At 43.6% G+C, this 26190-nt stretch overlaps 1 protein-coding gene across 1 annotated transcript in view; it reads right to left on the bottom strand.

Annotated features, from left to right (window-relative positions):
* Positions 1 to 505: 505 nt before the first annotated feature.
* LOC122473568 (antigen WC1.1-like) overlaps positions 506 to 26190 on the bottom strand; it is a 41575-nt gene continuing 15890 nt past the window's right edge. The window contains exons 3-15 of the mRNA XM_043564240.1: positions 24701 to 25021; positions 18703 to 19008; positions 18292 to 18609; positions 12291 to 12383; positions 11900 to 12214; positions 10206 to 10520; positions 4980 to 5021; positions 4583 to 4897; positions 4321 to 4353; positions 3612 to 3749; positions 3131 to 3223; positions 1865 to 1999; positions 506 to 782 (exon numbers count right to left, since the gene is read on the bottom strand). Of these exons, the coding sequence (XP_043420175.1) occupies positions 664 to 782; positions 1865 to 1999; positions 3131 to 3223; positions 3612 to 3749; positions 4321 to 4353; positions 4583 to 4897; positions 4980 to 5021; positions 10206 to 10520; positions 11900 to 12214; positions 12291 to 12383; positions 18292 to 18609; positions 18703 to 19008; positions 24701 to 25021 (2543 nt within the window). The 3' untranslated portion in view covers positions 506 to 663. The remainder of the gene's footprint in view (positions 783 to 1864; positions 2000 to 3130; positions 3224 to 3611; positions 3750 to 4320; positions 4354 to 4582; positions 4898 to 4979; positions 5022 to 10205; positions 10521 to 11899; positions 12215 to 12290; positions 12384 to 18291; positions 18610 to 18702; positions 19009 to 24700; positions 25022 to 26190) is intronic.

The following is a 26190-nucleotide window of genomic DNA, read 5'->3' as shown; positions in this document are numbered from 1 at the left end:
ATGTGAACATGTTAGTGGAAACTGGAAAACTAAGGGAAACTGAAAACTTATAGTAGCCAGCTTTCTATTTGGGCTTTGTTGACATCATGCATCAGAAGTAAAATATAATAATCTTGGTGGGCATACTTTGTTCCATCATTGAATTCATCATTTTCCTATGGCAAATGGCCGTGTATATTGCACCAGGAGAATCCTTGAGCATCTTCCAATCCCCATGTCCTGCCAAAAATTATGAAGATTGCAAAAGTGAGTGTAGGTTGGACCGCCGCCCCCCAACAACATCCAGAGCCATCAATTAAGTATAATAGGTTGGGCTTGGTAAGAATGAGGGTATGAGTATGGACCAAGTTTAGAGCCCCCTGTCTAAGAAAGAGAGACCTGGAACATTTGAGAGCCTGGGCAAAGTAATGCCTTGAGTAGCCTATAGAGGAAGTGAGAAAACAGGTCAGTTTATTCACCTTGTATTTCCTTTGGGAGAAACTGAATCAACATGAAACTTGCTAAATTATCATCAAAGCAAAAAGTACTTTATTCAGAATATTTCATTTTAAGTAATTTCCATATAATACCATTATAGGGCAGCACTACTCTATTGAAATACAGGCAATTAGAATATCTGAGGCCTTATCTCATTTTTAATGAAATGAAAACCATGGTAGATGTTCAAGGGGCATTTAGTTCAACGTCATCATACCCCGGGTCACCTTCTTCCCCCTGGAGCAGCCAGGGACTATCTTCTTTCCCAGGACCAGCTACCTCTTCAGAGAACTGCAGAGAAGAGCCTGAAACAGTAAAGAGAAGTTTGACTGGAACTGTGACAAAGTGATAGGACAGTGCCCCACGGTGGAAGCAAGTTAAGTAAGTGGTGATGACAAAGCATCCCTGGAGACCCAGTAATGCTCAAGGAAGCTCAGACAATTTAATATTAGTTATAGCAAAAATATATATCAAGGTTATCCTATCAGAATCCAGTCCATATGGGTTTCTGGGGCCTCAGCTTATCTGGGAAATGCTGTTATCACAGATCTATGGCCAACACAGGGGCTCTCTGAAGACATGTTTCTCAGCAAATGGATGGCCCAAGAATGGTGAAAATCATAAGAAGGGACATGAAAATTTCTCCTCTCACAATGTACAGGTCTGAATTCAGAAGGAAAAGGACAGGAGACCTAGAAGAAATCTCAGGTCCTCACTGGATAGTCAACTCTGCTCTTGTGTCCCCAGATGCCCATAGAAACAATCACAGGATCCTTCCTTCCATAATTGCCACCTCTCCAGGAATCACATGGGCCTTCAGATGGAGAAATACTCTTCTCTGGAGAATGAATGTCTTCATTTGACCATTGAAATGTCTGGAGCAGATTGGCTCCAGTTATCCACAGACAACTGCCCACAAATCCAGTCTCTATACTCCATCACCATGGCTTTAATATTCAAGGCCACCATATATCATAGACTTTTTACATATTAGGGCTAACATATGATTACAGAGCATCTCAAATGATCAAAATGCCTCAAAAATTCCAGTATTCCAATATTTCTTACATCTCTAAATGCCTTTCACATATGAGACAGTGCAACAATGTTATTAGAACAGTTGCTCTATCTTTGGATTTGGTAAGTTAATCTATAAGTCTTAATGCAAGCACATGAAAGACGAAGTTATGGAGACTCCGATACCAAGAACACAGAGTGATTCCTCCCTCCCCAAGGAATGTGCCAGCACTAAAGAAAGGAAGATGGTTGAAGGATATGAGGTCATCCAAATTTTGAATCTATAGGAAGGGCGGGCAATGAGGATCTCAAATTCACCCTTTCCAGGACAGAGACAAAAGATTACAGGAGATCAGCTAACCCCACTCACCTGTCTGAGAGGCCATCATCCCATTCTCCTTGGGGGGCACGTCCCCCTCGCTCATCCAAGAGGCAGCAAGAGCCTCAGGCACCAGTACCTCTTCAGCATTATCATAATCCTCAGCAGGAGTGTCAGTCCCCTGAGCTGGGTTTTAAGAGCAGACAAGGGGGTCAGATGAAACCACAGTAAATGGGTTGGCCTAGGAAATATCTGAAATCCTTCTGCTGCAGAGATTCTGAAGGCTGCTAAAGTAGAGGTACTAACTACCCACTCCCTGTTTTAACAGGTCTCATCCAAGGTCATATATTTCACTCTGATGTGTCCGTAAGCCAGAAAAATGATCCAACACCTCAATATTCCCTTATTAAAACTACATATTTCAGGGGCGCCTGGGTGGCTCAGTCGGTTAAGCGTCCGACTTCGGCTCAGGTCATGATCCCACAGTTCGTGAGTTCGAGCCCCGCATCAGGCTCTGTGCTGACAGCTCAGAGCCTGGAGCCTACTTCACATTCTGTGTCTCCCTCTCTCTCTGCCCCTTCCCTGCTCATGCTGTGTCTCTCTCTGTCTCAAAAATAAATATAAACATTAAAAAAAATTTTAAAAATAATAAAAAAAAACTACATATTTCAGAGAAACTCTTACACCAATGGATTACTAAATATTTTGTCAGTTACACTTTCCAGACGATATTTTTCAAAACAATGTGTGTGAGCTGTGACTGAATGAGGATGGTGTTGAACACAGAGAGCCCGGCCTCAACGTGAGGCATGTTCAGAGCAACCAGAGAAGGAGGAGAGAAGAGACCTCTCTAATCCTAGTCAAAGGAAGACGGTCCCTCTTGGATCTCATCTCTAGGAGGGAAAGCCCCCTGCCCCTAATATCCAGCCAAGGCAGATCCCCCCCGTACTACCTGGAGCAGATTTAAAGTCACTGTCCTCCTCACCATCCCCAGTGTAATATGACAGGGTAGTCACTGGGTCCTCTGACAGGGACGCTAATGTGGAGACAAACATCACAAAACAAGCAGAACGTGCCTTCTCACGCCCGTGGGACCTGTGGTAAGGCTGAAAAGAAATGCTGGAGCGGGCGAGGCTCCCATAGAATAAAGAGAAGGCTCAGCGTTCACAGGGGCTCAGGAGGGGCCCATCCTGCAGCCTTTGGAGGGGCTGCTTCTGTGAGCCTGGGGCACATATGGGGTCTGGCACGTTCTGAGAAGACGTGGCTCGCAGACAGCAGGGACCAGAAGTCCCAGGAAAGCAAAGTAGGGATACACACCAGTGCCGCCCAGCAGATCTTCCTTCATTGTCACAAGATGATCGATCTCCTCGTACACAGCCTCACCGAGAGCATCTTCGAAACTGGATAAGGCTGAGCAAACCACCAGCAAGTGAGAGATCGCTACCTGAGTTCATCCCTGAACCAACAGGCTAATCGTTCTTCCCAGGGCTCACAGGTGGAGAAGCCCTCGGGGCTGCCAGGATGCCTTCATAGTCTCCAACCCCATGCACCGTATCTGCACCTTCTCCCTTGCCTACCCTGTGTCCACAGCTCAGCTCCTATCCCTTCCTGTCCCACATAGAAGCCATGACTTACGAGGGTTCACACTCCAACCCTCAAAGCCTCTGTAGATTCAGCCTTTACAGTTTAACGTAGAGCAGCTGGAGTTTTTCAAACACGGTTCCCCCCCACCTCATGCCTGGCCCCCCCTCCTGCTTCCACACACTTTCCATGTTACCCAGTACCCCCTGTAGCCCACCTCTGCTCGCTGCTCTCCATCTGTACAGCTGAGTTACCAGGATCATGAGGACCAGGAAGAGAAGGGCCCCCAGGATGAAGCAGAGCATCTCAGACAGGGAGAAGATGCCACGGACAGGATTTGGGCCTGGTCTGGTCCCTAAAGAGAATAAAAGCAATAGAATTTGGAGAAGGGCAGGGGCCTCGGGAAACTCCTTTAGCATTGCCAGAGGTACCCAGGATGAGGAAGTCCCAGACTCAGGCATAACAGGACTGACCACGACCCTGGTGGGCACTCCAAGCCTTGTCCTGAGATAAATTCAACTCCACTCCAGTGAGGTCCAAGGGAGCGCTAGGATTATCAGACAGCTTCCCTGCTGCAACAGCCTCTGAGCACCAAGCCACACCAATGCAGCTCCCTTTCTTTGGGCTTCACCAGACCAGAGCATCAAACAGCTCCTGGAATAGGCATCTTGCCTCTGAACAGTGACACTCAACAGACAAATGGGAAATCCTGAGATCCTGCAGCACGGGAACCAGCCTGCCTTGGCCCCAGGGCAAGAGAAACTTCTGGTGCAGTGGGCCAACGAAGGGAAAGCTTCCCCGAGGGAAATGCCCTAAGACTTCCCCACCAGCCAATGGCTCCTCAGTTTCTTTCTCTTTCTGAGTTGGCTAATTCTGTCAGGTTCCACAGAACAAGTCCCCAGAATCGGAATACTGCGGCACTGTACCTGCTATAGAAGACGGCAATGCTTTTCTTTTACCTAGAGGGAAAAACAGTACAGGAATTGGCCAGAGTGCAGGGCCGTCCATTTTCCCCACCTTAGTCCCTGAAATCACCCCTCGATTACCACAACATCAATGTGGAGTCCTCCCCCGCCCCTCCATCCGGGACTCACAGCACCTCGATGCTTTCAGAAGGCAAACTTCCGAGGACAACCCTGGCCCGCCCCGCTGGCCCACCCCTGCCCCAGCTCAACCAGAGCCGCTCACCAGAGCACCTCGCTCCAGCATCCTCCTCGTGCTTGCAGTCGTTCTGTCCCCAGGGATTGGCAGCACAATCCCACAGGGAGGACTCCCTGCCCCTGCACTTCACCTCATCCAGCCAGATGCTCCCACTTCCCGGGCCAAATGCCGCCCTCTGCAGGGCATCCAGGGCAGAGCCACAGCCCAGCTGCTGACACACCACCTCGGCCTCTGCCAGGCTCCAGGAGTCATCACACACCGTGCCCCAGGAGCCATCGTGCCAAACCTCCACTCTCCCTGAGCACTCGGTGTCTCCTCCCCTGAGTCGGAGCTTCTCTTGGTCTGAAAAGGCAGCAGCACCTTCGGTTACCGCCCCTGGTGGGAAGGCAGGAGCCAGCAGGCGAGGCAGGAGGGACTGATGTACCTGTGCAGGGGGCAGCTGCTGGACAGCTCCTGGGCCTCATTCCTGCAGAAGCAGACAATGGGGAGGCGCTAGGTCAGGGACAGCTGGGAGCGATCTTGCCCCCTAACAAGATGATCTGAAGGCCTGGGTTCAGTCCAAGTGGCAAGGGAAAATAACAGTCTTCGGAATTAATCTAATGGGCTGAGTTACTGAGACGTTGACCAAATCATAGCCTTTAACACCGCCTGAAATTGTTTTATCTGTCTACTTGTCTATCACTCTCCACATTCCACAACAAATAAAATACAGACATGTGCATACACACATGCGCACGCCGCACACACACACACACACACACACACACAATCAGAAGTAGGTCATAAAGAATTTTGGGAGAGGTAAAAGCATTTAAATTGTGAAGGGGATGTCTCACCAAGGAAATGACATTTAATGTAAAAACTGAATGAGGAGGGGCACCTGGGTGGCTCAGGTCATGATCTCACAGTTCATGGGCTTGAGCCCCGCATTGGGCTCTGCACTGACAGCCTGGCGCCTGCTTCGCATTCTGTGTCTCCCTCTCTCTCTGCCCCTCCCCTGTTCACACTCTGTCTCTGTCTCTCAAAAATGAATAAACATTTTTTAAAAACTGAATGATGAGAAGTTGACAAGTAAGCAAAGCAGAGAGAACAGCTAGTGTGAGGTCTTAGGATGAACAGTGCCATCTGCCTGGTAAAAGAATACCGAGGCATTAAAGGATGGCCAGCCTGCCTTCCCTTACTTCCCGCAGGCCTGGCTATTTCAGGGACACAAAGAGAGTCAATATGTGTACCGACTGAGTGGAAGAGTGTTCTCAGAAAAAGACTGAGTGATGGGTAGGGAACAGATCATATATAGCTTTGTCAATCAGTAGAGGAACTCTGAGTTTTACCTTAAGTTGAACATGAAGCCCCTGGAGGTTTATAAGCAAGAGACAAGATAAACGCTAATTTTTTAAACTTCTCTCTGACAGATGATAAGGCACTAAGATGATAGTGACAATGGAAGGTATAGAAGCACTGAGGATATGGGAAGCACTTCATATGGGAAGTAGAGGGTGAGGGAAGTAAAGAAATTAAGGCTGACTCCTATATATTGAGCTTAAGTAACTGAGTAATCGTAGCGATGTTAACTGAAATGGGGAATACCATGGGGAGGAAAAATGAGGAGCAGGAATTGAAAAGGTAGACTCAAATATTCTGCTTTAGACTAAATTTGAGCAGCCCGCTGATACTCAAGTGGAGATGTCAGGTAGCAAAGGACCATATGAGTTTGTATTAAGGACAGAGATCAGCTGTGATGGTATATATTTGAAAATTGTTAGTGTAGCGATGCTGTTTGGGCCATGGGCCTTAGGGAAGGAGTATAGCTAAGAAGGATAGACAGTCTGATACTGAGCCCTGAGAGTCTCCAAGATCTAGAGGCTGAGCACAGGAGTTACAACTCTGTAAGCATAAGAACAGCAATGAGGCAGAATTGGAACAACGATCAATGAGGTAGAGTGACTGTCAGGAGGGATTAAAAACGAGAAGGAAAGAGGGGCGCCTGGGTGACTCAGTCAGTGGAGCGTCCGCCTTTGGCTCAGGTCATGATCTCGCGGTTTGTGAGTTCGAGCCCCGCGTCGGGCTCTGTGCTGACAGCTTGGAGCCTGAAGCCTGCTTCAGATTCTGTGTCTCCCTCTCTCTCTGCCCCTCCCCTGCTCATGCTCTGTCTCTCTCTGTCTCTCAGTAATAAATAAATGTTAAGAAAAAAAAATTCTTTTTTTATTTTTATTTTTATTTTTTAACGTTTATTTATTTTTGAGACAGAGAGAGACAGAGCATGAACGGGGGAGGGGCAGAGAGAGAGGGAGACACAGAATCAGAAGCAAGGTCCAGGCTCTGAGCCATCAGCCCAGAACCTGACGCGGGGCTCGAACTCACGGACCATGAGATCGTGACCTGAGCTGAAGTCGGCCGCTTAACCGACTGAGCCACCCAGGTGCCCCCCAAAAAATTCTTTTTTTAAATGAGAAGGAAAGAGAAGTCAGCCTGTTGAATGCTGCCAAACGGTCATGAGTAATGAAGACAGAAAAGTTTGCTACATTTCATTACCTTACCAATTCGGAGGAATGGTGGACCCTACCACTTAATTGGGATGAGTTCAGACCAGTAAAAGACAGAAAATTGTGAAGACAATGAGTGATTACTGACCGTCCTTTTACATTTTTTTAAATGTTTATTTACTTTTGAGACAATGCGAGAGACAGACTGCAAGCAGTGGAGGGGCAGACAGAGGGAGCCACGGAATCTGAAGCGGGCTCCAGGCTCCGAGCTGTCAGCCCAGAGCCCGACGCGGGGCTCGAACTCACGGACCGTGAGATCCTGACCTGAGCCGAAGTCAGGCGCTCAACCGACTGAGCCACCCAGGCGCCCCACTGACTGTCCTTTTAGAAACTTGGCCGAGGAGGGGCGAGAAGAGGGATGGGCAGCAGCTAGGAAGGGAACTGGAGTCAAGGAAAACTCCGCAGGTATTTTTCAAGATGTGAGATACTCAAGCCCATATATACATTGATGAGAATAAACCAGGGGACAGGGAGGAAGTTGATGGACCAGGAAGAGGGCATAACAGAAGTGAAGACTTTGACAAGTGCCATTAGGCCCCACAGCCTGAGCAGAAGACCTGGCCTAAGGTAAGGACGGAGGCCACTGAGCCAGGAAGCCAAGCAAGCAGAGAGTGCGCACAGAGACCACAAGTGAGTAGATTTAGTAAAGGGGAGATGAGGGGTTCACAGCTGACTGTTCTAATTTCTTAGCGAAGTAAGAGGCAAGATCATGACTTGAGAACAGATGGTGGGGATCCAGGTGTTGACAACGCGTGGAGAGCAGAAAACATGTAAAATATAATTTTAAAGATAGGGCAAGCCCACATATTGGAGGACTCCGGGGACACTGGGGAATGCCCACTAGAGACTGTCCGTGAGTTCCAAAGTAGACTGGAGCCACGACTGTGGGCCATTTTCCCACCTTTCCGTTAGTCAAGTGCAGACAAGGAGTACTCTAACCAGATCTGGAGTTTGCCAGGTGAGGTTGACAAAGAGGAGGCGAGGGAGTTGAATAAGTTAAAGGCGAATGGTTACAATGCTGGATCATATTATCTCGTTTGGCTAAGAAAAAAAAAATGTGCAGACATGGAGAAGACTAGAAAAGTAAGAAAAATGGTTAGGGGGAAAGAGTGGGCATCTCCAGGAGGACCAGAAATGATTTGAAATGGAGCATTCTAGGTTAGGAGCCGTAAGTTTTAAGAGGCACTGGCCAGAGACTGGAATACAGAAATCAAGATTTCCAGGTATACAGTTATTGGTGGTCAGTAGTGTTTGCATAGGCAGAGATAGGCTGGAAGGAAAGGTGCCTGGAAAAGAGGAAGTCAATGAACTGCGAGGCCAGGGTGATGTCTTGGTTGTGTTTAAGGGCATTGAAGGACCCCCCCCCCCACCGGTTCCAGGAGTAAGACAGAGATGAACAACTTGGTGAGCGTGGTGCTGCAGTCTTCGGTGGACAAGGGGAAGTGGCCAGAAGGTTAGGATGATGACAGCAACAAGCGCGAGCAGTGGGCGGTGTTGTCTCGTGGTGTGAATTTCCAGCGGTTGGGTGTTGAGAAGACAGACAGGAGAGGAGTTGTTGAAGGTGACACCTGCGAGCCAGGAGCATACCTCCTCCAAGTCCCAGCCCAGAGAAAAGAGTGTTTTGAGAGAGAAACAAAGAGCCTCCAGGTGACAGGCAAATCAGTGTTCCCAGGGAAAAGTCGGGTTTTGATCACAACGTGAAAGTGAAGGGAACATTGAGGGCATAAGGGAGTTTGAAGATGTCGGGCTCCAAATTCCAGCAGGCTCTGCAGAACATTTCGGGAGAGCGGGGTGAAGGGGACAGATTGAGTACATGGTGGTCAATGAAAGGCCCAGAGGATACAGGATCAGCCATGAAGACTGGGATCCTACGGCCTCTGAGAAGAGCTAAATTCAAGCAGAAAGACATGGGGGCATGAGGTCACTGACCTCTCAGTTCCCCAGGATGCAGCAGCCAAGAAGATAAGCAAATTCCTCTCAAACAGGAATGTCTTCCTGGGCCCTGCTTCACAGAGGTCTCTGGTTCCATACCGCTCTCCAAGGTCACCCTGTACCGCTCTCCCTCCCTCTTTTCTGCTCTGGTCCTGATGGGATTTTTCTCAGTGCCTCAAAGACACCATGTTTCCTCCCACCTCAGTACCTACACTGACCCAAGTGATCTCTCCACTTTCTTCCTTTGACATACTCTTAGCCTTCAGGTTTCCATCTAAGTATGAGTTCTTCCCTTACCCCAATTCCACACTTCCATGGCACTTTCTAGCTCTTCATGAAATTTCTGTCGAACAAGAGTTTTCAACGCTGGATTGTAAGCTCCGTGATGGCGGAGACTACATTTTCTTCTCTTCTCCATCCTCCTGCACACAGCATAAATTTGTGCCTACAAGGCACTCAATTACTCTCTACCAACAGACTGACTGAAAAACTAGTCTGGCTGGTGTCAATGCATTCCAGAGTAAAATACCATCAGCTCAAGAAACAATCAGGAAATGTCTGGATGGCTCAGTAGTTTAGGCATCCAATTCTTGATTTAGGCTCAGGTCATGATCTCACAGTTGTGGGATAGAGCCCCGAGTTGGGGCTTAGCATGGAGCTTGCTTAAGATTCTCTTCCCTCTGCCTCTGCCCTTCTCCCACTCACACGGGCACACACACCCATTTTCTCTCTCTCTCTCTCTCTCTCTCTCTCTCTCTTTCTTAAAAAAAAAGAAAAACCGGGGCGCCTGGGTGGCGCAGTCGGTTGAGCGTCCGACTTCAGCCAGGTCACGATCTCGCGGTCCGGAGTTGGAGCCCCGCGTCGGGCTCTGGGCTGATGGCTCGGAGCCTGGAGCCTGTTTCCGATTCTGTGTCTCCCTCTCTCTCTGCCCCTCCCCCGTTCATGCTCTGTCTCTCTCTCTCCCCCCCAAAATAAATAAATGTTGAAAAAAAATTTAAAAAAAAATTAAAAAACAAAAAACAAAAAAACAACAACATTGGAACATGTGAATCAAATCATCATCCAAACTTCATTTTGTAGTCTCATACTGAACCCATCCCTTAGATTCGAAGACATAAAATCTCACTAACAACATCCTGCAGGACTGGGACAGACACATAGAAACGGTAAGTTACCTGCACACGAGATATAAGCTTCCTCTTTTGCAGAGCATGATCTGTGTTTCCACGGGCCGGAAGGACATTGCCAGAGAGAGAAATCGGTTTTCCGACACTGGATTTGATCCACCCACCGAAGCCTAGAACCCTCCCTGGGAACTACGGAAGAGTCGAGGGTCCCACTGTGTCCACAGCCAAGCTGTCTACAGATGATGGACAAGGTCATGGGTGTCATGGGGCTGTGGCAGACACTGCCCCAGGTCCCGTTGTAGAAAACTTCCAGCCACCCGGCACACTCCTGGTCCTCGCTCACCAACCTGAGGTTCAGGAAGTCTACATCGAAAGGAGAGAGAGGGGGAAACAGTCCACCGTAAACATTCCACTCAAATGCTCTTGATTTTTTTTTTTCTCTCCATGCCAGGGATGGTGAACATTCATCGCTGACTCTGCTGAGGAAGCACCCACGGGATGACAAGGCTGAAATCTGTCTCCCTTCTACCTGCTTTTGTCTGTTTGTGTCTGTCTTTCTATTTCCACCACAATGACGTAATGGACTATGAACAGAGAGGGCACTCTCCACGGAGGGCAAGCTGAATCCTGCTTCCTGACAAAACTTCTAACAGAGTCTGGGAAAGAGAGTGTGGAAAGTGGGATGCTGGCCGAATAACGCCCCCTCAAAGGTGTTGTGTAAATATGTTACCTTACATGGCAAAAGAGACTTCGCAGATGTGATCAAGTTAAGGACCTTGGGATGGTGACATTAACCATAATGGAATATGTGGAATATAACCATAGCGGAATAGTGTGGGTTAAGCAGGTGAGCCCAAATCCAATCACATCCTTAAAACTGGGAAGACTTTTCCAGCTTCAGTCAGAGGGAAACGTGACTATGGAAGAATGGGAAGAATGCTCAGAGGGAGCAACGTGGTCAGCCTGAAGAAAAAGAGAGGGAGCTAACTACCAGCCAGGGAATGCCCACGGCCTTAAGAAACTAGCAAAGATGGAGAAAAGGGATCTCGCCTAGAGCCTCCAGAAAGAATGCTGCCCTGCTGACACGTTGGTTGGAGCCCAGCGAGACCCTTGGTAGACTTCTAACAAACAAAACTCTAAATTCATAAATTTGTGGGGCGCCTGGGTGGCTCACTCGGTTGAGCGTCTGACTTTGGCTCAGGTTATGATCTCGCGGTCCGTGAGTTCGAGCCCCGCGTCGGGCCCTGTGCTGACAGCTCGGAGCCTGGAGCCTGCTTGGATTCTGTGTGTGTGTGTGTCTCTCTCTTTCTCTCTCTTTGCCCCTCCCCCACTCGCGCTCTGTCTCTCTCACTCTCAAAAATGAATAAGTGTTTAAAAAAATTGTTTTTTAATTTAATAAATTTGTGTGGTTTCTACCACTAACGGTGTGGTCATGCATTTCAACAGCAATGGGACCTCAAGACTTTGCCGCCACGGAACACTGAAGAGCGGGCCCTGCTTTCGAATGGAAACTGTAGGAAATGGCTGTCAGGAGGTCTTGCTGAGAAGGAAGGACCTCAACCCCAGCTGCCACAGGAGGAAAAGAAAGCACCTAAGCTTCACATCTGCTAGAAAGCCCGGCACTGGGGCAGGAAGCTTTCTTCTCCTCTGGCCCTTTCAGCAACACCCCCTCAGGGCGCAGCCTCCCCTCCTGCAGAGCCCCCCACCTCCTCGCCCAACCTGCAGACGGGGTGCGGGCGGACCTGAGCAGATGACCCCGGCGTCTTCCTTGTGCCTGCAGTCGTGCTGCCCCCAGCCCCGGGCGGGGCACTTCCAAATGTGAGACTCCTTTCCTGTGCAGTTCACGTCGTCCAGCCAGATGGAGTCTGATCCCGCCCCGAAGTGAGCGGAGACCGTGGCATTGAGGGCCTCGCCGCAGCCCAGCTGTCTGCACACCACGTGGGCGTCGTTCAGGTCCCAGCTGTCATCACAGACGGTGCCCCAAGAGTCCCGGTAGCGAATCTCCACTCTGCCAGCGCAGGGACCACCTCCGTCCACCAGGCGGAGCTGTCTGTGATCTGAGGGGAGAATCAGGCCACTGGGGCATCGAACAGGAAACGGGAAGGGCTTTCTGGTCCAGTGGGACCCCCTCACCTGAGCAGTTGGGAGCACTCTCCCGTGAGCCCGCAGAGGCCGCCGGCTCAGACACAGAGTCGTCGCACTGGGGCAGTACCTGGGTCTGGTTTCCTGCAGAAACAGCAAGGTCAGAGGGTTACTAGGGTTGGAGAACAGGAAGCTGACTTAAACTAAATATGGAACCTGGGGCCGGGGTCTGAGATGAAAGCTGTTACGTGAGAGTAATGTTATCATAATGGTAGAATTCACTTCCTGCTTCTGACAAGGCCAAGATTTGTCTTTCAAGCCAAGTGCGGCACTAAGCATGAATTGTAAAATGTGGGAATGTATCGGGGCACCTGGGTGGCTCAGTCGGTTAAATGTCCTACCCTTAGGTTTTGGCTGAGGTCATGATCTCACTGTTGACGGGTTCAAGCCCCTCACTGGGCTCTGCGCTGGCAGCACTGAGCCTCCTTGGGATTCTCTCTCCTCTCTCTCGGCCCCTCCCCCAATCACGCTCTCTCTCTCTCTCTCTCTCTCTCATAATAAATAAATAAACTTAAAAAAAATAAGTGGCAATATATCAGTACTGCTTGAAAGCGTTGAAGATCTACCAAGGCAGTGAGAATTTGGGGAGCCAAGCTCTAAGAGAAAAGACGGCCAGAGGTGAGCCACTTCCCCTCGAGGCCTTTGTCAATTCCAAGACTCTAGCGAAGATGCGGAAAGGTTCAGCACAGGTTTTGCCAGACTCACAGGGCTCTGGGAATAAAAGAATAATTGAGGGTCAGCCAAGGAGGAGGCACCCTATTAACCAGAGCCCTTGAACCATAGAAAGAAAACTGAGCTAAAAGTAGACTATTCCTCACAAGGATAGATGCACAGCATCTAATTATGCAATTCCTTTAGATAAGGTGATCTGGCCATAAACAGGTGCCAGGAGGAAGCAAAGCAAAATCCTTTCTGAAGGATTTCTATAATGTTTCATCTATGATGTCTGCCAATCAAAAATGCCCAGGCAGAGGGGCACCTGGTTGGTTCAGCCAGTAGAGCATGAGACTCTTGATCTTGGGGTCATGAGTTGGAGCCCCATGCTGGGGTAGAGATTACATTAAAAAATTAAAATCTAAAAATAATAATAACCGGGAATAAAAGAGAAGAGATTTGACAAATATCCAGGAGGATAAAAGAGGCATTGGAAAGAAATGTACAGGGTATCCAGTTGTTGGAGTTACCTGACAAGGAGTTTAAATCACCACGAATGAAATGTTTGTGGGGGCGCCCGGGTGGCTCAGTTGGTTACGCGTCTGACTCTTGATTTTAGCTCAGGTCATGATCTTACTTCATGAGATCAAGACCCACATCGGGGTCTGCACTGACAGCATGGATCCTGCTTGGGATTCTCCCTCTTCCTCTCTCTGTCCCTGCCATCCCCCATCAAAAATAAATAAACTTTTTAAAAATTTTATTTAAAAAAAATGCATCTAAAAGATGTATAGGATATACTGAGATATATATTGCCAAATTATCTTCCAGGAATTTTGTAGTCTTTTGCTCTTCTACTAAACTATATTTTTCTACTGCCCCATACCTACCACTAACATCGAATATCTTAATATTTTTAAATCACTGTCAACATGGTAAAATAATCTCTACTTTGAAAAAAGACAAATCCAATTTGCACTCATGCAGGATGGAATCTAATATCAATTTACCATGCTTGTACAAGATTTCATTCTCCTGACTATGGCCACAACTCAAATTGGAAGGAGATTCTACATAATAACTGGCTCGTATTCTTTAAAAAATGTCAATGTCATGGGGCGCCTGGGTGACTCAGTCGGTTGAGCGTCTGACCCTTGATTTCGACTCGGGTCACGATCTCACAGTACATGGGATCGAGCCTCGTTTTGCGCTCCATGCTGAGCATGGAACCTGCTTAAAAGACTCTCGCTTTCCTTCGCCCCTCCACCCTGCTCATGCTCTGTCTCTCTAAAAATTAAGCCAATGTCATGAAATACAAAGTGAGATTCAGGAAGTGTCCTTTATTAGAGAAGACTAAGGGGTATGACAACTGAATGTAGCATATTACCTCACCTCTTTTTTTGCCGCGAAGTATGCATTTGGGACAGTTGTGAAATTCTGAATAAGGCTTGTGAACTAGATAATAGAATTATAACAATGCTAATTGATCAAGAGATGAATGGATAAAGAAGATGCGTCATATATATAATGTAATATTATTCAACCATGAGAAAGAAGGAAATTCTGTCATTTGAGACACCAGGGATGGATAGTGACAGCATTATGCTAAATGGAATAAGTCGGAAAGAGAAAGATGGGTAGTGCATGATATCATTTTTATGTGGAATCTAAAAACAATCAAAATCATAGAAATATGGAATAGAAAAGCTGTTGCCAGGGGGCGTGGGGTGAAGGAAATAGGGAGAGTTTTATAAAAACGTACAGACTTCTAGTTATAAGATGAATAAGTTCTGAGAGTCTAATGCATAACACGGTGACGACAGCTGGTAACACCATATTGTACAATTGAAATTTGCTATAAGAGTTGAACTTAAATGTTCTCACACACACACAAAAAGATAAATGTGTGAGGCTGAAGCTGTATTAATTAACTAGAATGGGGGAATCGTCTCACAATGTACATGCATATCCAGTCACCGTATTGTACCTTTCAAATGTCTTACAATTTTGTCAGTGACACCTCAGGAAAGCTTAAATTTTAAAATATTTTTGCTTAAAAAAAACATGATTACAGTTTGATTGAGGTGGGATTTAATCTACAGATGAATTTTGAGGTAACCAACTTTGACAATATTTAGTATTTTCAACTCATTTATATGGTGTGTCTGTCCATTGTTTACATCTTCTTTAATTTCTCTTGAAGATCTTTTATGTCTTTGATTAGCTTTTCTCCCCAGTATTTTATGTTTTGATCTTTTTGTGAGTAGTACAGCTTTTTATCTATTTTCTACTTATTGATACTATTTATTAAGAAAATTATTTTTTGCATATATTTTGTGCATGGGCTTGTACTTAGCAATGTTATAGTTAGATTATAACTTCTAATAATCTAACTGTAGATTCTCTTGGGTTTTCTTGCAATCATGCAGTCTATAAATAATTGTTTTGTTTCTTCCTTTCTAATTCTTACACTTAAAAATTTTTTGTGCTCTAGTAAACTGTTGGATAACAATGGTGATAGATATTAATATCATCTCTCTCATCTGAGGGAAAAATATTTCAGTATTTCACCATTAAGTGTGACATTTTCACCAGATTTTTTTAATGAGGCCTTTGTAGACTGAAGAAAGTTCCTTCTATTTTCAATATGCTAGGAGATGTTCTCATGCATCGTTCTCAAATCTTCCCAAGCCTTTTCCACATCTGATGAAACGATTACATGGTTTCTTTTTTGTTTAGTTTTGTTAATAGGTATATTTTACACTAACTTTGCATTTCTGGGAAAACTCTGTTTGCTTGTGGTGCATTCATTTTTGTACATCTCTGGATTCAACTTGCTAACATTTCCTTCATGAATTCTGCATCCCTATAGAGAAATGGTCTGTAATTCACCTTTCTTCCAATGTCCCAGATTTTAACATTTATGGTTCTTGCAACTTTTCTGTAAGTTTGTGTTCATTTAAAACTAAAAAGTTTAGGGGCGCCTGGGTGGTGCGGTCGGTTGAGCGTCCGACTTCAGCCAGGTCACGATCTCGCAGTCCGGGAGTTCGAGCCCCGCGTGGGGCTCTGGGCTGATGGCTTGGAGCCTGGAGCCTGTTTCCGATTCTGTGTCTCCCTCTCTCTCCGCCCCTCCCCCGTTCATGTTCTGTCTCTCTCTGTCCCAAAAATAAATAAAAAACGTTGAAAAAAAATTTAAAAAAAACAACTAAAAAGTTTAATACATCGGAAAAAAAGAATTAACACTCAGTCTTCCAAATAATTAAAAAGAGAGAGAGGATAACTCCTACCTCATTTATGAGAATTGGAAAAATGTATACGTGGGAGGTGGTGAGTTTAGCAACTTCACATGTCACCATGTTGGACTCGATCATCAAGCTATTTTTTGGTGGAAAATGACAAGCTAATTTTAAAAGTTTATATGGAAGGGACTCCTGGATGGCTCAGTTGGTTGAGTGTCCAACTGTTGATTTTGGCTCAGGTCATGATCTCACGGTTCATGAGATCAAGCCACCCATTGGGCTCCATAATGAGCGTGGAGCCTGCTTGGGATTCTCTCTCCCACCCCCTGCTCACTCTCTCTGTCTCTCTGTCTCTCTCTCTCTGCCCCTCCCCTACTTATGCATGCCCTCTCTCTCTCTCTCAAAAATAAACATTTTTTAAAATAAAATATATATGGAAAAGACCACAAATGATCCACACACTTGAGAAGAAAAACAATGAAGTTAAAGGAGTAACTTTACCACTTATCAAGACATACTACAAAGTTACAATAATTATGGAATGGGGGCATTAATGCCAGAATAAACAAGGATACAATAGAAGAGAATGGAGTCCAGAAAAAGACTCAGACATGCGTAGACTCATTATGACAAAGGAGGCACTGCAATGGGGAAAAGTGTCTTTTCAGGGAAGGAGTCTGAGTCTGTTGGGTATCCTGATAAAAATATGAAATTTGACCCCTATCACACATGAAAATCAATTCTAGGACCATACAATTATATGTGAAATAAAGGTAACTAAACTTCTATAAATACCATAGAGGAATATCTTCAGGATCTTTAAAGTTCTCTTTAAAAGGACATAAGAAGGGGCACCTGGGTAGCTCAGGCGGTTAAGCATCCGACTTCAGCTCAGGTCGTGATCTCATGGTTCATGAATTCAAGCCCCACATCAGGTTCTGTGCTGAGAGCTTCAGAGCCTGGCGCCTGCTTCGGATCCTGTGTCTCCCTCTCTCTCTGCCTCTCTACCGCTCACACTCTGTCTCTCTCTCTCAAAATAAATGAACATTTAAAAAAAAATTAATAAAAGGATATAAGAAGCATCGTGTGCCAAAAAAAAAAGTTGACACACTAAACCTTGTTAAAGTTAAGAACTTAGCTTATCAATAAACACCATTAAACGAGCAAAAATAAAAAGACAAGAGTTAAACACCCAAAATAAATACATACATATTTGCACCACAAGTCACTGTCACAATTATCTGTAACATCACTATTTGCAATAATTAAGAACTGGAAATAGATCAAAACTCCACCATCAGTTGATGGATCAATACCTGGTCACATGGTCAATCAAAGGAACGCTTTACAATAAAAAATGAAGGAAGCACTGCTATAAATAACTCATGCATGAATCAAAAACATAGTATGGAATCAAAGAAGTTAGACACAAAATGAAACATACTATATGATTTTATATGAGGCTCAAAATAGAAAAAACTATCCTATAGCATAGAAGTTAGGGGACTGGTTTTCTTCAGGCAGGAGGGCAGGGATAGTGATTGGTAGGGTATGAATGTGGTTTTTGGGGTGCTAATGATCTCTTTGTTGATCTGGGTTGGGGTTACACGGCGTTCATGTTATGACTCATCGAGCTACACACTTACTACTTAACATACTTTCTCTGTAAATACTCAGATGTATTTAAATAATAGTGCTAATTTAATTTTTTTTAATGTTTATTTTTTGAGAGAGAGAGAGAGAGACAGCGCACTAGCAGGGAAAGCAGAGAGAGAGGGGAAGAGAGAATCTGAAGCAGGCTCCACAGTTTTAGCACAGAGACCAATGAGGCTCGAACCAGCGAACTTCGAGATCATGACCTGAGCGAAAGTCAAACACTCAATCGACTGAGCCACCCAGGCGTCCCAACAGTGTGTTAATTTTAACAGATACCCCTCTTAAATTCCTTGCCTTGACCTAAAGGCAAATAGCAATGAAAAGAACCATATTTTATCATGGATTTTCTCACTTTTAAAACAATTTTTCCACACTCTTTGCTCATAGGGACATTTCACTCAAAAAGCATCCTGAGTAGCAGTTAGCCCTTCCCTCTCTCTTACCTGAGCAGATCACAGAGGCTGTGTTTCCATGAGCACAATCAGGAATGCCCAGGGCAGTCATAGGACAATTCCACAAGAAAGACTCAGCCCCCAAGCAGTGAAATCGAGCTTTCCAAATCTGATCACTTCCTTCCACAAAGTATGCTCCTTTTGGAGCAGAGATAGCAACTCCACAGCCAAGCTGTTGACAAACAACATTGGCATTTGCCATATTCCAGTGTGAGGCACAGAGGGCTTTCCAATGTCCAGAAATATTCATCTCCACTTGTCCTTCACACTGAGAGGTGCCATTTTTCATGAGCCGGACTTCCGTGTATGCTAGTAAGAGAAGACAGGGTTTCAGTGAGATCTCATGTTTTTCTTACCCCAGCAGAGTACGCAGCGAGGTTGAAGTCCTGCTCTGCATCTCACCTGAACAGGAAACTTGAACAGCCCTACGGTGGCAAGCACCTCCTGGACAGCACACTCTAGGGCAGAAGTGAAGCTCAGGTTCATCCCCCTTACACCGGAATTCTTCAGGCCACACTTGTCTATCTGACTCCCTGAAGGACACATCTCCCAGGAAAGACACAGCTTTGCCACACCCCAGCTCTGCACAGATGATCTGGGCAGTGAGGAATGTAAAGTTCCCATCAGATACTAGAGTCCAGTCTTTTCCAGAATGCACTTCTACCTGCCCTGAGCAGGGTCCATCCCCACCAGCTAGACGCACAAATCCTAGGAGAAAAAAACAACAACAACAAATACAGGTAAATATTCATGATTCTGGCTTGGCAATTAGAAGTGACATGTCATGGACAATGGTGTATGACAGTGACATGTCAAAGTAAAAAGTTTTTCTTTTCCCAGGCATTGGCACAGAGGAAAGGATTTAACAGTTGGTGGCAGAATGGGACCTCCATGAGTGAGTTTCTAAAGACAGACTATTTGGAGTAGGTGAATACATTTTGGGGTTGGTTAGAGAAGTGAATTCCTCATCTACAAGTCTTGGCCCAAGGAAACTGCATAATACATAGGCATTCAGACTTAAGTACAAAGGTATGAAGAACAGAACCAACCCAGCGGGACATGGGCTATGAGACAGTAGAGATGTATCAGCCAGACAAGGTTAGAAAGTCATCCTGAGACTTGCGGGGCTCAAATTCTGGTCAGCTTTCTCTCCTAGGAGTCAATCCTCAAGTGGCTGAGGATAGGGAAAATCATGAGGGCTGTATCCATGAATGCATGACAACCGGTTGACAGACTGATGGCTCAAGATTAGAAATATAGACATTATAACCGGTCCACAGTTATGATTTCAAATTTTATCTTTCTGATAATTTTGGATGCAAAATATTCCATGAACTTCTTAGGTAACCTACTTGGGAAAGAAGATGAGTATGGATGTTAAGAGAGCTCAGAGAGTCAGGAGAGGAAGGGTGTGGTTCTAGCCAACTCTCTTGAAACCCTAGGATATAAGAATAGCCACCTTGCAGGGCGCCTGGGTGGCTCAGTCGGTTAAGCATCCGACTTCAACAATAGCCAAATTATGGAAAGAACCTAAATGTCCATCAACTGGTGAATGGATAAAGAAATTGGGGTTTATATACACAATGGAGTACAACGTGGCAATGAGAAAGAATGAAATATGGCCCTTTGTAGCAACATGGATAGAACTGGAGAGTGTTATGCTAAGTGAAATAAGCCAAACAGAGAAAGACAGACACCATATGGTTTCACTCTTATGTGGATACTGAGAAACTTAACAGAAACCCATGGGGGAGGGGAAGGAAAAAAAAAAAAAGAGGTTAGAGTGGAAGAGAGCCAAAACATAAGAGACTCTTAAAAACTGAGAACAAACAGGGTTGATGGGGGGTGGGAGGGAGGGGAGGGTGGGTGATGGGTATTGAGGAGGGCACCTTTTGGGATGAGCACTGGGTGTTGTATGGAAACCAGTTTGACAATAAACTTCATATATTGAAAAAAAAAAAAAAGCGTCCGACTTCAGCTCAGGTCATGATCTCATGGTCCATGAGTTCGAGCCCCATGTCGGGCTACGTGCTGACAGCACAGAGCCTGGAGCCTGCTTCAGATTCTGTGTCTCCCTTTCTCTCTGACCCTCCCCCATTCATGCTCTGTCTCTCTCTGTCTCAAAAATAAATAAACATTAAAAAAAAATTTTTTTTAAAAGAATAGCCACCTTGCAATCCATGAACCCAAGATGTCTTTTCCATTTATCTGTATATCCTTTCATTTCCTTCATCAACGTTTTAAAAATATTTTAATTTTTTTAATGTTTATTTATTATTGAGAGAGAGACAGCATAAACATGGGAGGGGCAGACGCAGAATCCAAAGCAAGCTCCAGGCTCTGAGCTGTCAGCACAGAGTCCAACGCGGGGCTCGAACTCACAAACTGCGAGATCATGACCTGAGCCAAAGTCGGACGCTTAACCAACTGAGCCACCCAGGTGCCCCAAAATATGTTTTAATTTTTAAAAGAGTAAGCATTAAGACCAGATACAGAAATTAGAGAGATGATTGAATTAGCTGACAAAATATTTAAATGACTTATATAAATATACTCAATGAAACATAAAACAGATTTTTACAAACTAGAAAAAAATAACCAAATGGAACTTCTAAAACTGAAAAATCCAATATCTGGAATGAAAAATTATATAGATAACTTAATAAGAGATTAGATGCTGCAGAATAAAAGAACTGTAAAGTTAAATGCAGGGCAATAGAAGCTTTGTCTTTGAAGCACAGAGAGAGAAAAGATGGAAAAGTGGTGGGGCGTCTGGGTGGTTCAATCAGTTAAGTGGCCAACTCTTGATCTCAGGATTGTGAGTTCAAGCCCTACACTGGGTACGAATCCTATAAGAAAGAAGAAAGAAAGAAAGAAAGAAAGAAAGAAAGAAAGAAAGAAAGAAAGAAAGAAAGAAAAATAGTAATGGAAATGCAATCACATATGGGTTAATATTAACCCATATTTTAAAATATGTATTTGGAGATTCAGAATAAGGAATGAGTAGAAAAAAATATTTGAAGAAATAATGGATGTAATTTTTTCAAATTTAATGAAAACTACAAACTCACTGATCCAGGAAGCTAAACAAATTCCAAACAAGAGATAAACATAAAGAAAACTACCTCAGGGCACTTGATAATGTAATTTTTGAAACCCAATCATTACAAAAAAGTCTTTTAAAAAAGTCTTAAAAGCATCCAAAGGAAATTGGTACATTATACAGGGGGGCATAAAAACAAAACTTCTTGTTGGAAGCAATGCAAGCCATATAACAATGTAAAAACATTTTTAAAGTACTGGGAGGACACCATCAACCTAGAATTCAATTGCCTGTGAAAATGCAGTTCAAAATTGAATGAAAATAAAAACGTTTTCAGATAAATAAAAAATGATAGAATTTGAGGCCACCAGAATTGCACTACACAAAAATGTTACAGAAAGTTCTTCAAGCTAAAAGAAAATAATAACAGATGAAAATGTGAATCTACCCAAAGCCATAAACACTACTGTAAATGATAAATCTGTGGGTAAATATAAAAAAACTTTGTCTCATTTTTAAAATAATAAAATGGCTAAGGCAAAAATCACAGCAATGTGTTATAAGATTTATAATATATTTATAAGTAAAATGTATGACAACAATTGCACAAATGACAAGAACAGGGAAATGGAAGTATACTGTGTTCAGGTCTTACATTCTCTATTAAGTGAGATAATATCCTTTGAAGGTAAAACATAATTAAAGAGTAATAATATCAGCATTATGGTAAAATCTAAGAAAAGCAATATATCTAATAAACCAATAGGGTAAATAAAAGAGAATACTAAAAAATACACAAAGACACAGGAACAAAGAATACATAAGACAAATAGCAAGCTAGTAGACTTAAATTCCAGCATATCAATAATTACATTAAGTTGAAATAATTTAAATACTCCAAATAAAAGCAAGATAATCATACTGAATAAAGTAAGGCACAACTTCAATTATATCTCAATAAAACTAGGGGGAAAAAAGTAACACATCATATGCTATCCACAAAACATATGTACATTAAATATAAACATAGAAACATATGAAGTGTCAGAAAAGATAAACCATGCAAGCACTAATCAAAGAAAGCTATTGTATCTATGTTAATATCAAAAAAAGTAAGACTACAAGACAAGTAATATATTCAGAAATAAGAAACATTTCATGATGATAAAATACAAAAGAAATCATGCAATATCAAAATTAGTGGGATATAGCTAAAGCAGTGCTCAGAAGGAAATCTAGAGCCTTGACACTTCCTTGATGCATACATTAGACTAGAAAAGAAAAACTAAATATAAATTATCTAAAATTCCAGCTCAAGAATCTATAAAAATAACAGCAAATCATAACAAAAAAATGTAAACTAAGAACCAAAACTTAATGAAATAGAAAACAAATACACAATAAGTAAAATCAACAAAGTTCATTGGTGAATCCCTTAAAAATAAAACTGATAATCTTCTAGTAGACCTGAGCAAGAAAAAATAAAATACACAGATTAACAATATCAGGGATGGAAAGGGGGTTATCATTATGGATCTTACAATATGCAAACGATAATGAGATATGAACAAACTTTGTCCTAATTTGAAAATTTTACTTATAATAGGATGAATCCTTGAAGACTAATTACTTGAAAAACACAATTTATCCAAAACGGATACCAAAAGAAATGGAAAATATAACTAGTCCTATATTTGTTAAAGAAATAGAATGCATATTATAAAAACTTCCCACAAAGAAAATTGCAAGTTTCAAATACCAGCACTTCTACAGAGCTCAAAAACTACATCAGCATAGAGGAAGAGAGGGAAGGAAGAAATGAGAACAAGAAGGTTAAAAACAGAAGCTGTAGTGAATATATGAATTAGCATGGATTTTCAGTCCCCAACCTCCCCTCCTTCAATTAATTGTATCTTCATCCCCTTACCATTCTGTACCTCAGTGCTGTGGCCCTTCCCAATCTGTGAAGCCCCTCCCCAATCTTTCTCCCTGAACCCTCTGAAATTCCCTCTTTATTTCAAACAAGCTCCTCTATATTCTTCAGAGATCATTCTTTCTACCTCTGAATTTCTCTTAAACACAATATTGTATTTCTAACAATCTACTAGAGGCTGAAATGTCTTTTTCATACCCCTTTCCTAAAATTGAGAGAAAGGAAATTCAAGAATTCAATTTAAATTTGAAAATTCATAAAGGGCATGGTTGCCTGTTCTTATCTAGACTGCATCATTACCACTTTGACTTCCCTTTACACACTAAAACATGTTCTGGAAAATATAGAAACAGACCAGAGGGAATAAACTTCTGACAAAGAGATTAGAAGAAAATCGAAACAGTTCATAAAAATATGAAAAGTTAAAATTAAAGCGATGGTAATGGTGGTCAGGGAGTAAAAAACAAAATCAATGTTTAGATGCCATATCACTCTCAAACTCTTTTTGTCTTTAAGCGTATCTTAACTGGAATTAATATCAAAAGCATCCATTTTCTTAAGGTAGTAATAGAAGTTCTGACATCACAGACTCCATTTTTCCTCAGATACTGATTTATCAAACAAAGTAAGTCAGGTCCTCCTGTAGTGTTTACACAAGTTGATCTGCAGTTGATACCATGATTAGGACCTCACGACAATAAGGAATGTTACCTGAAATGCAAGAAAACAAGCTTTCTTCAAAAACCCTAACTGAAGGTAGTAAACTCAAATGCCCCTTGAAAATAATTATTTTTTTAATAATAATAAAGAGGGTGGGAGGAAACTTTTGAGATGATAGATAGCTCTTATGGCACAGACTGTGATAGTGCTTTCACAGATGTATACTCACCTCCAAACTCATCAAATTGTATGCATTAAGTATATACAGTTTTTTGCATGTCAATCATACTTCAATAAAGTAGTTCTCAAAAAAGAAAATAACTGTGTTTTTTAGGGACCTGAATTAGTATCCTCAAAGATCTGCCAAAGTTACAATTTGAAAAGATCCACTTTTCCACCTCTCCCATGTCCCCTCTTTTGTCTGTACCTGACTGACCATCTCATGAAAGCAAGCAAAAGAGCTACCATGATGAAACTTATTTCATCAATTGCTGGGTTGTACCTGTATGAAACATTTGACTCCACCTTCCTACTTCTTATGACAGATCATTGAGCTCTGAATGGCCCTGTGACCCATAGGTCTGGAGCCTTCACTGTCCAGGGCCAAGCAAGTCCTTATGCTTCCTTGAACACCTAATACCCTAGGAGTCACTATGTGAGTGGAGTCTTCGCCCAAATATGTGATCCTGCATTGTTAGTTATTCTGGGAATTAAACCAAGGCTACTCCTACTGGAGACCCCTCACGAGACCACACAGGCCTTACCTGAGCAGACTACTCCAACACCATTACTGTGGAAATCGTTTTTCTTTCTGTAGTTTCGAATACGAAAAGAATTACACTCATTGAGAGTTGATTCTGTACCTTTACAAACAATATATGTAAACCAAATAGGCCCAACCCCTGATCCAAAATGAGCTGCCCTGGGAGCATCAAGAGCATGTCCACATTTCAGCTGTCTGCACACCACATTTGCATCCTTCAAGCTCCACCAGTAATCATCCACTGTGCCCCATTTTCCTTGGTATTTCACTTCCACTCTCCCCTCACAGTGGTGTCTCCCATTCTTCAGACTCAGCTCCACAGCTGCAAGAGAGACACATACACAGAACACAGGACACAGGAGATTTTAGGAGACCATGCAGTGGTATTCTGGTAAGTATGAAAAAATGAGCTCTCTGGGTAGGGTGGAGGGGTGAGGGGGACCTTTCATGTATAACATTTGTCGATTTCTGTATTATAAACACTGTGATCAATTTGAAGCTACCAATGTGGCATCACTGAACATGGAGTTGGAAGAGATACACAATTATTTCTCACAAGCCAGTAAGACTCAGCTCCATGCATACCAATGAGGACAGACCTTCAGATGACTCTAGGTGCTACTGCCCTCCCAGTAGATTTGCATAAGGCTGGTAGGGGCCCAAATTCCTCCATCTCAGTTACAGTTCACAGTCCCCGAGGTCAGTGGAAGAATCTTCCCTTTCCTTCTCTGTCTCATGCAGAAGACTCTCATCTAGCTTTAGAAGAGAGGACCATGGTAAGCAGCCTCTAAACTGTCCTGATTATTCCTGCTTCCTGATATTCACACTCATGTAATCCCCCTCACACTCGAATGTGGCCTGAACGCAGTAACATTCATCTAACAATGGAATTTGGCAAAAGTGATGAGATGTTTCAAGAGGACGCTGGTTTCTCTCATTGACCCATCTTGCTCTCTCATTTGTTTGCTCTGATGAAGCCAACTGCCATATTTTGAGCTGCATGTGGAGAGATCCACATGACAAGAAACTGAGGGAGGTGTCTAGTCAAGAGTCAGCAAGGGACTGAGGCTCTAAGTTAGACATTCCACCAGTGGCTGAATGCTGCCAATAACCAAGTAAATAAGTTTGGGTGGCATTCAGTCTCATTTGAACTTTAAGGTAATTGCAACCTTGTGAGAGATCATGAGGAACCAGATCAGAGATCAGAGATCAGAGGAACCAGAAAAGCCATGCCCAGATTCCTGGCCCATAGAAACTATGAGATCCTAGATAGTTGTTTTAAGCTTCCAAGTTTGGCAGTAATTTGTTGTACAGCAATATACTACTAATTTAGGGCTTCCCTCCAGGGTCAGAAAATAGCAGGGTGGACAAAATGGAGATTTATATGAGTGGCTTAATCATTTCATCCAAATAAGACTTCTTCCTAAGTGACCAAATCTGTGATCTTGGTCCTACTTGGAACTGGGACCCAAACCACCTCTTTCTTGTCAT

The sequence above is a fragment of the Prionailurus bengalensis genome, chromosome B4 (genome assembly GCF_016509475.1).
Source record: "Prionailurus bengalensis isolate Pbe53 chromosome B4, Fcat_Pben_1.1_paternal_pri, whole genome shotgun sequence".
In the NCBI taxonomy this organism is placed as follows: domain Eukaryota; kingdom Metazoa; phylum Chordata; class Mammalia; order Carnivora; family Felidae; genus Prionailurus; species Prionailurus bengalensis.
The sequence above is the reverse complement of the archived record's forward strand: the minus strand, read 5'-3'. Positions and strand labels throughout refer to the sequence as shown.